The 12,924-nt window shown below is 39.0% G+C and overlaps 1 protein-coding gene across 10 annotated transcripts in view; it reads left to right on the top strand.

Moving 5' to 3' along the window:
- The window catches only part of slc4a4a (solute carrier family 4 member 4a), a 54,836-nt gene extending 42,113 nt beyond the window's left edge, over nt 1-12,723 (top strand). For 5 of the 10 annotated variants that reach the window (XM_086206878.1, XM_086206877.1, XM_086206870.1 and 2 more), the window contains 11 exons: nt 27-212; nt 334-447; nt 1,472-1,633; nt 2,506-2,684; nt 3,912-3,984; nt 4,172-4,240; nt 4,363-4,536; nt 5,379-5,534; nt 7,042-7,135; nt 8,155-8,234; nt 10,639-12,723. In XM_086206878.1, coding sequence (XP_086063004.1) covers nt 27-212; nt 334-447; nt 1,472-1,633; nt 2,506-2,684; nt 3,912-3,984; nt 4,172-4,240; nt 4,363-4,536; nt 5,379-5,534; nt 7,042-7,135; nt 8,155-8,198 — 1,251 coding nt within the window. In that variant the 3' untranslated portion in view covers nt 8,199-8,234; nt 10,639-12,723. The remainder of the gene's footprint in view (nt 1-26; nt 213-333; nt 448-1,471; nt 1,634-2,505; nt 2,685-3,911; nt 3,985-4,171; nt 4,241-4,362; nt 4,537-5,378; nt 5,535-7,041; nt 7,136-8,154; nt 8,235-10,638) is intronic. The other 5 variants (XM_086206872.1, XM_086206876.1, XM_086206869.1 and 2 more) reach the window with 1 other exon arrangement.
- The last annotated feature ends 201 nt before the right edge of the window (nt 12,724-12,924 follow it).

The following is a 12,924-nucleotide window of genomic DNA, read 5'->3' on the forward strand; positions in this document are numbered from 1 at the left end:
ACCCTCTATTTTTTTTTCCTACACAGCCTATGAATGCCACCTGGTCGTCCCTCACAAAGACAGAATGCTTGAAGTACAAAGGCGAGCTGGTGGGGAAGGCCTGTGACTTCGTCCCTGACATCACACTCATGTCCTTCATCCTGTTCTTTGGCACTTACACCTGCTCCATGGCTCTGAAGAAGTTCAAAACCAGTCCTTTCTTCCCCACCACTGTGAGTTATCGTGATGTACATTTTGAACTCATTTAAAACAGCAAATTCATGTGTTTTCCACATATTTTTAGAATCATACTGCGGAGCAGAACTGTGTCAAATCTGTGTTTATTTGACCCAGGTGAGGAAGCTCATCAGTGACTTTGCCATCATCCTGGCCATTCTCATCTTCTGTGGAGTTGATGTGCTTGTAGGTGTCGATACTCCAAAACTAATAGTGCCAACTGAATTCAAGGTGAGTTCTTACTGGAGTCCAGTACAACCAAGCAACTTTGCATTTGAAATACAAAATGAAAAAAAAAAAAAATTGCCTGGTTTCGGACAGTTACAAGATCACATGTGAATCCATCTTGTGAGGCTTGAAATGGTTCAGACCAACCACAGTCCTTTGGGGAATAATGGTCCCTGTTAAGGTGTGACCACAGTGAGAAACACAAACATGGGTGGCTCCTGAAGAGGTCAGCATAGATGCTGCTATATCATCCTTGACATTATTACTGGAGAGCAAACAATGACAATCTAGACTTTCTTAATGGAAAATATGTTTTTGCTCTTCAACCAGCAGGGCCCTGCTTCTGTTGATTGTATCGGTTGAAGTTATTCTTTGATGGACAGATAGTTCATCAAATTACCTGCAAAGTAGTTTTTGAAAGCATCTGCACTTTTACGAACAGTTTCTATGGACATCATTTCCTGGTGTCAGTTTAGACAAAAAGGTCATGACAGGTTTTCCATGTTGATCTATATTTTCCACAAGTGGCTGCATGGAAGCAGAGAAAAAGAGTGCAAGTAATGATCTCAAATCCCAGGCGGCACGGTGGTGCAGTGGTCAGCACTGTCACCTCACAGCAAGAAGGTTCTGGGTTCAAGCCCCGGCTCAAGCACAGGGTCTCTCTGTGTGGAGTCTGCATGTTCTCCCTGTTCCTGTGTGGGTTCTCTCTGGTACTCCAGCTTCCTCCCACAGTCCAAAGACATCAAGAGGGGACGAGGCTGATTGATACTCTAAATTGACCGTAGGTGTGACTGTGAGTGTGAATGGTTGTCTGTCTCTATGTGTTGGCCCTGAGATGGACTGGCACCCTGTCCAGGGGGAACCCCACCTCTCGCCCGAAGGCAGCTGGGATAGGCTCCAGTTCCCCCATGACCCTTAGTAGGATTTGTGGTAGAAAATGAATGGAGTGATGGATGGATGGATGATCTCAGATCCCTCTTTTTCTCACTGACTCACTGATTGATCGCTCTGTTGTCCTGACCTGTAGCCAACAAGTCCTAAACGAGGCTGGTTTGTGCCTCCCTTTGGAGGAAACCCCTGGTGGGTTTACCTTGCGTCATCTCTGCCCGCTCTGCTGGTCACCATTCTCATCTTCATGGACCAACAGATTACTGCTGTGATTGTCAACAGGAAGGAGCACAAGCTGAAGGTATAGAAGAACATGGCAACCAGTGAGTGATTTCTTGGTAGTTTTTGTGCCACAGATGGGATGCTACAGTCGCTGCCATGAGTCTCTTTTCTTCACATCTTAGACTGCAACTTCTTTAGCTGTTCATCTTATATTTGAAAAATAAATTTTACAAAAATCAGCAATATCTGTGTATTATATGTGTAACCAGTACTGTTAGCATGCAGTTTGAGTAGACACCATTAATCCCTGAGTATACAAGTGAAAGGGAAGCTGTGGAGGAACAAACTTAAATTTAAACATGTATTCTGATGTTCATATATTCATGTTAGTGATGTGATGGATGAATTGCTCCGCGTCTTCCCTCAGGGATGCATGCTTCAACAATAGGTTGTCTGGCAATCATTAAGCCCCTGACATGTTCATAAGGCTGCTTCCTTTTGGCCAGGTCAAAAAGGAAATATTTTCATCGCTTGTAGAAGAGTCTCTGATACCCTGGTTGTGCCTCTAATCTGACTGATGTGAGGTGTGTTTTTCCACAACAGTGTGTGACTTGTAGTGCAGCACACTGGCTACCTTCACGCGCCTGCCAAATATGATTCCCATTCTTCCCATAGGAGTGAGAGATGTTTCATGTCAGTGACTGAACACGGTTCAGTTAGAAAAAGCAACCTGAAATATTCTAGTGAGTACAGCTCAAGTTTTGTAATGATGTCTTGGATTCCAGCAGTGAGCTCTTCAGAGGTATTGTTGAAGTTATGCTGCCTGTCCCTTTAAAAGATGATGTCATAAATGGAAATACTCTCCTACTTGATCATATAAAAGTAGCTTGCTAGCTTTGCCTGTCTCTTTCTGTTTTTTGCATGACTTTCAACCTTTTGTTTACGTACCAGAAAGGGGCTGGTTACCATCTGGATCTCTTCTGGGTGGCTGTACTTTTGGTGGTCTGCTCCTTCATGGGTCTTCCCTGGTATGTTGCGGCCACCGTCATCTCAATCGCTCACATCGACAGCCTGAAGATGGAAACGGAAACATCGGCTCCTGGAGAGCAACCAAAGTTCTTGGGTGTGAGGTGAGACTGGACCAACATGTTAGCCCACGAACGGTCGGCCTCAAGCAGAAGTGTTTATCTTGTATTTGTTCATGAAAATTAAGGAGGACAATCATGTCATTCATAAAAAAATGTCTGAATTTACAAACGTGTCCTGATTTTGTTGATTAATCACATTTGATCTGAAGCTGGACACGTTCCATTGTGCAATATGATCAATTTTGGTTGTCGTGTCAAGAGAAAATTTGGCAGCTAATGACAGTAAAATTATCTACACTGTATAGCAAAACCATGAGCAAGCAATTCCTGGATTATTACAGATTTGATGAAAATTAGATTGAAATTGTAGTAGAAAATGTATTTTAACTTTGAATTAAGCAGTCATTGTACACCTAAGAAGCCAAAACATGGAGGTACTATCAGCATGAAAACTGAAACAATTCTCTTTGGCTTCTTGTCTCAATCTTACTACAAATGTCACTGAGATTATTTTTTGGGATGTCCTGCTGTCATGTAAACATCAACCCTGGAACAAAAACATGCTGCAGGTTAACATCTGCAGCTATTTACACTGTAGATTTTTCATCTGTTTTTTTTTTTTTTTAATGTTGAAGACATTCTGTGGTTTTCCTGTGTGAGTGGTGACATTGTTGAACCCCCCCCCCCCCCACACACACACACACACACGCACACACACACACAAACACACACACACAGAGCGGGTGTCAGCTGCACTAACAAACCTTTATCTTTTGAGAGCAACTTCCTGCAGAGGTCAAAAAGGCTTCTGTTTTGCTGGAGATGTTTGAATTTTAAATAATTCTCAATGTTTATCATTTAGTTTTAATTATTCCATCAACAATGTTCCATTATTTAAGTTATTCCCAACAAATGAAAAACTGTTGATCTCAGGAATGACTACAAATTAAGAGAATTCATTTGTAGGTACACAGTGAATAAAATGCTAATATTTTGAGGCCATGAGATAAAAGGAGTTCCCACAGTTTAATATATGGCCACAACATATAACCTCTTAAAATTATTTTCAAGGAATAAGTTAAATACTGTGGCCACAAATTAATTAGATTGACGCAACAATATACATGTATATCTTGCAGTGCTATCTATCTATCTCTCTATCTATCTCTCTTTCTCTATCTCTCTCTCCATGGCCATGTCAGGGTTGTGTAACAAACAATTATTCTTGACATAAACAATATTTTCTACCATTTTTTTTTGCTTTCTCAGAGAGCAGAGGGTCACTGGTGTGTGTGTATTCATCCTGACTGGACTCTCGGTATTTATGGCTCCAATTTTAAAGGTAATAAATCAGAGACAGACTTTGTTTCCTGTTATCATATTTCATCACACTGTAGTTCTTAGTACTGAAAATTAGAAGTACTGTGTTTTTTGTACCCTCTCTAAAACAGTAGCATAGAATAGAGGCATATAAAGTGGACTAAAAGTTTCACTGAAACATAAAAGTAAAGCATAGTGTTTTTCCTCAGTTCATCCCCATGCCTGTGCTGTATGGAGTCTTCCTGTATATGGGAGTTGCCTCTCTCAATGGTGTGCAGGTAAACGTCACTCTTGCTTGCTGTCTTTGCATCACGTGGAGTGAACAGATATTTGAAATAACTTTTTGGCTGCTCAGTAAAAAAAATCCTTTATGTTTATACCTGTGTCTGTCTGTGTGCAGTTCATGGATCGTCTCAAACTGCTTCTGATGCCAGCCAAACATCAGCCAGACCTGATTTACCTGCGACATGTTCCCCTCAGGAAGGTCCACCTCTTCACCTTCATCCAGGTCCTTTGCTTGGCTCTGCTCTGGATCCTCAAGTCCACTGTGGCTGCCATTATATTCCCAGTGATGGTAAGAGACCATTACATTAATGTTCGACCAGCACACATTCTATCCTTGAGAGTACTCACAAAAAAACCACCTTTTTATTTATTAATTCATTTATTGTTCCAGCTGATATGTAAAGAATATTCCCTGCCGTACGTTACAAAACTACAAAAGTATGGGATGGACTTGTTATCATGTTCTGAGATTTTTTTCCTTTTCTTGATATGAGAACAGAAAACAATCATATCAAGGGTGATTACAATGAATTGTGGCTACTGTCAGCTGTCTCTACGAATGATAAACCAATAATGATTATCTTGTTGTTCTGTGTGATTAATGTTTTGGGTCATGGATGGAGCATTCAAGGCTGCTGCCTTTTATTTGAGTTGTACTTTGTATTACTCTTATCGGGAATGTATTGCTTAAGAATTACTTCCTTCAGTATATCTTGCACTGTTCAGTGGACTAAAAAGATGAGTGTGTAAACATTTGCTTTAGTTTTTTTTTTTTTAAGATTGTAAGGAATACTGCTATTTGAAATATTCAAAAGTTTAATATTGTACAAGCTAGAATAGTTTTCTCCTCCTCCTCATTTAAATTTCCACATCCCTTGTTGTTGTTGTTTACTATAGTATGCCTTTAATGGAGTTATGTAAAGTCACAATTTTGTCATGATTGTCGACTTTCTCTGGGCTCAAATAATCATGATCCCATTAATAACCTGGAAAGAAAGAAACTAAGCAAAGCCAGGAGGGATGAGGGGCATTTTAGCCCATCTTTTGTTTCAAGGGAGACCCACAACCTTTGAAAACGCCTCTGAAGTGCTTCAAACTCTAATTCAAGCCATCTCACTCTGCTGCTTTCAGATCCTTGCTTTGGTTGCAGTGAGAAAAGCCATGGACTACATGTTCTCCCAGCATGATCTCGGATTCCTTGATGATGTCATCCCAGAGAAGGACAAGAAGAAGAAGGAGGATGAGAAGAAGAAGAAACGAGGCAGCATAGACAGCGATGCTGAAGATGTGAGTGCTTTATATATTGGAACTTTGGAACAATTTTTGTCGTGGTTTTCCCTCTTGAACAAGAATTCGACTCAAGGAATATACTCCCCTCTCGCCATAGAAATGAGAAAATGTCTTATTTATATCAATGTTTAATCATCTCAACCCCCTTTCCTCTTGCAGATCATGAAGAATATGATTCTGGACTTTTATCCACTGGCCTAACAAAATCCTCAGATGTCAGACTCCATAATGCAGACACTTTAACCTTTCAAGTTTGCGAATAATTCCTTTCTACTGGAACCTTGATCTATTCAGAGACTTTACACTTTGGTTTGGCCAACTAGAAGTTGCTATACTCACATTTGAATGATTTTCAGGGGATCAACAATCCCTGCATCTTGCATTCAATATCTGACTAACCAGTAATGGGAGAATGTTGTTCTGTTTTTGCCCCAATTTCTACCTCAGTTCATAGTCTAATATCAGCTCCAGTGTCTTTAGGATGTTGGGCATCTGGCAGCAAAACTAACAACTGCAAAACTGTCTTTGGCATTACAGTGAACAAGCATGTAGCATGGCAAGCTAGAGCATTCATTTGAACCGACTTACTAACACTCGTCCCCGCATGTTCACAATAGCAACAAACCAGAAGTTTTTTTTATAACTGATTTTATGCTTAAACCAGAGTGTTTGTGGAATATTTAGCATACAGTTGGATTAAAAAGATGTAGATTATCTTGGACAGTGTGCTTGAGAGTGTGTAGATGGACATTGCTGCGGCTAGTAATCAGTAGCCATTAGCCTTAAGCTGAATACACGTGGCGGGAGGTTCCGCGCATTCTGGAACCACAAAGAAATGATGCAGGAAGGAAAAAAGGACATATAAATGAGCTCAAGACACCTATTTGTGAGTAGTGTATTTCAAGGGCTAGAAACACTTTTTGGCTGAAGTATTGCTTTAAATAAGTTTTAGTTTTAGACTTTATTGAGAATAGATAGGACTTGGTCGCTGGGAGTTGAAATCTTCCCTGGTCTAATCAATCAATCAACTACTTTATCATCATTGTAAGATAAATGTGTTTTACAATCAGAAACAGGAATATTTGTGTGTAGCTACCCTTTTCTCTTATTTATGACAACAGCTTGTCACTTTGTGGCTTATCTTCTGCGCCAGTGTTGGTGTTCTCTCTCTATTTGGACGTTTTCAGGCTGAACACATTTTGGACCTGGTCTAAGTGTCCTCTAATTTCTTGGGCCTAAACTGGAGTCGCCATTGTTCTGATATCTATGCTATTACTCGAACTGTCCATTTGTCATTTTTTAGGTCTTATCTGTTGAAAGAAGTATTTATATTATTTAATGTCTTACATTTCAGGATCAGTTTCAAATTTGATCCGATGATTTTAATTAATAAATGATCAATAATGACCTTCCAGTTTCAGGCTGAGAAAACACAGCATGTGTTTGTGTGTTGATGACAACCCAGAGGTCCCATCTCAGGATTTGTGTTTCCTCTCTCCTACAGTCTGACTATCCTTACAGTGAGAATGTTCCAAGCATTAAAATCCCTATGGACATGGTGGAGCAGGAACCCTTCTTAGGTGATAAGGCCTCTGACAGTGAGTAGACCCCAACGATCTCCAGTGCTGGATGAAGCAGACTCCTTCCTCATCCTCTATGTCCTGCCTGACTTCTGCTTCTTAACTTTTTCTGTCGCTGCACGACGTAATCCGTTTTATTTGCTGATCTCTTCACACCAGGACTGCCTTATGTTGCGTGATCATTAACACTTGTTTTTCTCCTTTTCTCTTTCATTTTTCTCTTCATGCCAGCTTCCCAGACAAACTTCTGCAACTGTCTTAATATCTTTTTTCCTCCTTAACTTTTTTCTTGCACGACCAAACTTCCAAGTTTTCAGTTCACAGATCTAATGTGACAACCTAACGTCATCGTAAAAATATGAAGTCATAAAAATATGTTAGCAACTAGCAAAAAATATGTTAGCAACTATGTTGTTTGTCCTCATGCCAAGTGGCGAGCAGCATTGTGACCGTCTAAATCAGAAAGAGTACCATAACAGGAAATGCAGTGTCTCTCTGGGAACCAGTTTACAAAAAGAACAAAAAAAGTTAATTATTACCATAAAATCCACCTTTATATACTACTGGTAAAGAACACACCGAACCACACTTGTGGTCAAAGCAGATGTCCGACCCCATTGAGCCTGGACCTGCTTGACGTTCCTGCTTGTTAAAAGGACGGTTTTTGTTGCTTCTGTTGCCTGCTGTGCTCATGGAGAATTGTCGGGTGTAAATTCACTGAAGGAGTGTGGTACCAGACCTGCTCTACCTGTAAAGTGGGATAACTTTTGCTGTGATTTGGCGCTATACAAATAAAATTGACTTGACTTGACTTGAGATTACTGATTTTTGTCCATGATGGAAATTTACGCCAAGCAATAACAATGTAGAATAAACCCATCCTTCTGTCTAATCCATTGTCCTGCACTTGGCATCTAAACCCAGTCACTTATCAAAAGAGAATGTTCTTCTACTCTAATTAGGAGAAGGGATTCAATGATAATTATTGAGCATGGTGGATAGAACTGAACGTTCCCTCCTCTTTGTTCCCTCAACAGGAGAGAAGTCCCCTTCATTCCTTGAACGACACACATCGTGCTGAGCAGCTTCGCTACTACCAGGCCAGCTACTTGTCCAGGTGAGATTTTCATGGGTGTGAGTGAGAAAGTGTTGGTTGATAAATTGACCAAAATGCAAGATCATTTTGTAGCAACCTGCATCCAATACAAGTTCAAATAGTTTTACATGAAACATGAAAAGAGCACCGTGCACTATAAGAAAAGACACATGAAGTTTGATAGAAATAGAACAAAAAATGATTACATGACAGATTATGAATCATAATTATCCATTAGGAGTGGATGATATCTGACATTAGGTCACATTATATGATGAAGGACCACGTGGATATATATATATATATATATATATATATATATATATATAGAGAGAGAGAGAGAGAGAGAGAGAGAGAGAGAGAGAGAGATTTATATTATTCCTCCTCACTAAGGCATCAAAGGCCATTAAAAGGTCAGGCGCTGAGCAAAGTGGCATGACGCCAGTCTGAACTTTAAAGGTTAGACAGGTTAACTAACGTGAGCTGTATTTTTTTTCAGTTGCGTCATGTTTCAGCTCAGCTGTCTCATCCTTCTGTTGATCTTTGGCTTCACCAACTGAGGTTTATCTTATAACCAATAAGATTAGTTTGAAGATTTATGCAGCATATTTCCGGAAGCCAGATGCGCATCTATTTTTGAAGTCGTATACTTATTTAAAAGACTTTATAATATTTTCTGAAATTATCTTTGCAGGCACTCTTTCCGTTTTTAAGTTTAGTGTGTTGTCTATGATAATATGGCTGGAACGCTTTTTCGTGTTGCTTACTGCTCCTGCTTGGATGATGAGACAAGATACTGACAAAATGAAAAATTTTAAATACAAGACTGTGTTTCCTTGTATTTTCTGTAAACTAGGACTATATATGTGTATATACAATTCAGGTTACTCAAATATCAAAGCTACTTTTATATTTTCTCTATCATATTGAATAGGTTTACCTAGATAAAACTTTATACAACAACAATCCTGCAATCTATCCTCCTTTCATAAGGATTCTTATATTTTCCAGGTTAGGAGAGTTGGTGATTTATTGCAATGCTCATTTTGGAGGTTGTAAGTTGTGGTGCTGATGAACTGTAGTGGGTGAGACCTTATTACTCCAAGGACATCCCATTTTTGGTGCTGTTTATGTAATGTAGTGAAAATTCCTTTTTTTTTTGTTTTTTTTGTTTTTTGCATTGTGTTTTGTTGAGTTTGCCTCAGTTTAGGTTAGTGCCCTCCAAGTGCCCTCTAGTTAGTATAAGGGTTTGAAAGAAAAGTGAGTTCCATCACCATCCGGCCAAGTTTGCATTGTGCAATAGATAAACATCGGGCTTCCCTGATATGAGCTGTAGAAGAGACAGTTATTCTAAAAGAAGCAGAACAAGCCTTCTTGTTTGGCTGAATATTTGGAACGAGGATTATGATGCTCAGGAAGAGATTACCCACGTGCCCACAACCTCTCATGATGACCAGGATCCATGGGTCACTGGCACAGGGGTCACAGTTTCTCCGTGACAGTTGAAATAGTGCGGACGAGAGTCATATTTCGAGAAGATTAATGTTTGGGACTGTGTGAAAAGCAGCTGTGATCACAGGACATCTGTGATGTCAACAAACAACTTCCACGATTTGTTTTAATTGGTCTTCAGCTGCAGGGATCAAACTGGTTTTGTTTACACACCTGCTAACTAACTAAAACCTATTCTACTGATGGGGCTGTAAGCTGTGTGCACTCGTGCGTATATGCTTCTTCAAGACGTAAGAAGAACTGCTCTCGAGAGCCGTTTCCAAATTGATTTTGCTTCATGATGAGGTGGAGAAGTTTTTAGTGGCCTGGTGCTTGGAGAAAAATGACGCTGTGTAACAGGAATTGCCAGTGTAAAAGTAGAAAATCTTTCAAATAAAATCAATTTTGCCTGTGATTTTGGTCCGAGCATGAATTGCATTGACGCTCTGTAGTGATGACGTTCGACCGCCCCCACCCCCTGAAACTAATCTTGTCCCACTAAGACTGAAACCAAATTGCTTTGTGCTCAAATGACCTCAGACAACCATCAAACCCTGATCACTACTTGTTTTTCTGCCTTCTCAGACCACAACACAGTGACACCATGTAAACAATGTGTTGAGATGTATGGACACGGTTATTTACCGTGAAATACAATTCTGCCATGTGACGTTTAGCGACCACTATCTGCTGTTTTTCAATATATTTCATCCTCACAGTCTGGGAGTTTGTGTGGAACCCTTTTGACCATTAGATTTCTTATCTTTTGAATTGTTCCTGAATTCTCCGATCTCAGGGTCTTTTGGGACTTTAAATGCTATTTAAAGTGTTACTTCGGAGCCATAAAAGGAAGATGAACCCTGTTTATCCAAGTCAACCTTTTATTGTAGATCAGTTATCCTGTGCCCTAACAATGTGTTTGTTGGTGTTTTAGCCCTGAGATGAGTCCGCTGAAGACTGTGCCTCAGATTAGAATAGACATGGACCCGGACGACACTAATTCATTCTACTGGAGGAGCAGAGGATCTGAGACATCCTTGTAGAGCGCTGAACCACCGGCAGGTGAACTCTGAAAAAAACCTGCTGGACAACTTTCACAAAATATTCCTCTTAACTCCAAAATCCATTCCATAAGTTCACAACTTTGCTCTGAATGAATGATAATGATGCAAATAAAAAAGAAAGAAAGAAAGAAAGAAAGAAGAATACACTAAGGAAAAGAGAGCTGTGAAATGTGACAAACACAAAGGAAAATGTTGCTTTTCCTGGTACATCTGAAAAATATTTTTTTGTCTTCATGTTTCTCAGCTCCACCATAAGCAGTCATGCCAGACTCACTCAAACACTGATAACTCTTAACTCCTTACTACTCTTCTATGCAACTTCTCCACATATCACTGATCACAGTAAAGGCTGAATCTCTCTCTGACCATGTATGGGGTTCCCTCCCTGCTCTTTACACACACACACACACACACACACACACACATATATATATATGTATATGTATATGTTGTGTCTGAATTTTTATATAAATCAAAAAATCAAAATACTCTAATAACATTTTCCTGTAGCAGGAAAAATCTGTTCTTATAGCTCTACCTCTTGTTTTAGATTTAAAGCTTATTATGAGCAAATGCAACATGTTGATTTTTGATGCAGCATGGGGTTTTGATATTTTCTCTCGATCCTCTTATAGTGTTGAAATGATTGAAGAGATTCACTGTATTGCAAATGGATATTTTAAGTTAATTAACTGATTAACAAAGTGTATTTGTACATGCAGATGAGGTACATATTTGTATCACTTTGATGCAGTTTTAATTCACTTCTAATTCTCTAAATCTCTCTTTGTTCACATCAGAGCTTTCGTTGCCTCTTTAAATTAAATCATACTTGTATTTTACATCTATTTTATTTGTTTTTAATGAATATGCTTCGTGGGTGTTTGTATGTGTGTGAGTGAATGTGTGTTTGTGTATGTGTGTAGTAACATGTGCGTATGTCCTTTTTTTCTCTTTATGGCTAGAAACATAATTATTTAATTTTTCCTCAGCCAAACTAACAGCTGTAGAGATGCACATTATATGATTGATTGTGCTGCACAAACTACTTTACCTAAGTGGCTTAAAAGGTATCAGTCAGACCGAAAATATAGCGATGTGAGAAAGGGATCACATCCATGTCAGCTGCATGCAGCGACATAGAATGTTTAATTATTTGATGTCAACCGCTGGATTTATCAAAAGCGTAAATGGGTTTCCATCTAAATATTCGTTGTTGGCCCCTGACACACAGCCAGCATGTCGATATTCAGTGTAGCCTGGGATGATTTGCGACCAAGTTATAGGAAGAATGTACGGTTAGACACATCTTGAAAGACAAAAACCTTTGGTCTGATTTAACATTGGCACCCATCAACACATTGAGCGTGGCAGTATCCCAGTTTTTGCACTGAGAGGTAGAAATCCATCAGAGTTGTATTTATATTTCATACTGAAGAATTGTGGAAACTGATTTTAAAGGTGTTCCAAGTGGGTTCCGGAATTATTTTGAAAGCACCACTGCGATTAAAGATAGTACAGATAATACAATTCTCAAACAAGTCGCCTTCTTCCTCTGTAAATCATGTACAGTGTATACGTAATGGCATATTGGCTTCAACCAAAATGCAACCTGTTCCTTTGTTTTTTTTTGGTTTGTTTCTTTCGAGTTAAAAGCCGAAATAAGAAAAAGTAATTTATAATCCACGATAGCTGATAAGTAGCAGAGATTTAACAAAACTGGGGAAATTATTTTGGGAGGGGGTGTTCATTTTAGTGTGAGTTATAAAGTGTGTGCATGTCAGACAAAAATCAACAAAATGAAATAAAAATAATGTAATTTTAGGGTAAGGTATACTGATACTTTTTTTTAATTTAACTTTTGTGATTTTTTTTTTTTTTAGAACAGGAGAATGTTTTATTTTAGAATTTATATTTTTCAAATGAAATGTACATTGAAAATAAACAGAATTATCAAACTGATGTGTGCTGTCTCTCAATCTGTCAGGACAACAAAAAAAAATCCAGTTTTGCTTTTGCACTGTAATGCTTCTCATTTTACAATTTTGCAATTTCCCATTTGATCTCTTGTTTTCGTACCCATGGTGTGCGAAGAACTGGTCTGCCTATTGGGAGATGGGGTGTTTTGCCACATGGCCAGAAGGTAAATCTTCAAA

Source organism: Aulostomus chinensis, chromosome 6 (genome assembly GCF_037954235.1).
Source record: "Aulostomus chinensis isolate RoL2024-O1b breed Wild chromosome 6, RoL_Achi_v1.0, whole genome shotgun sequence".
NCBI classification, from domain to species: Eukaryota; Metazoa; Chordata; class Actinopteri; order Syngnathiformes; family Aulostomidae; genus Aulostomus; species Aulostomus chinensis.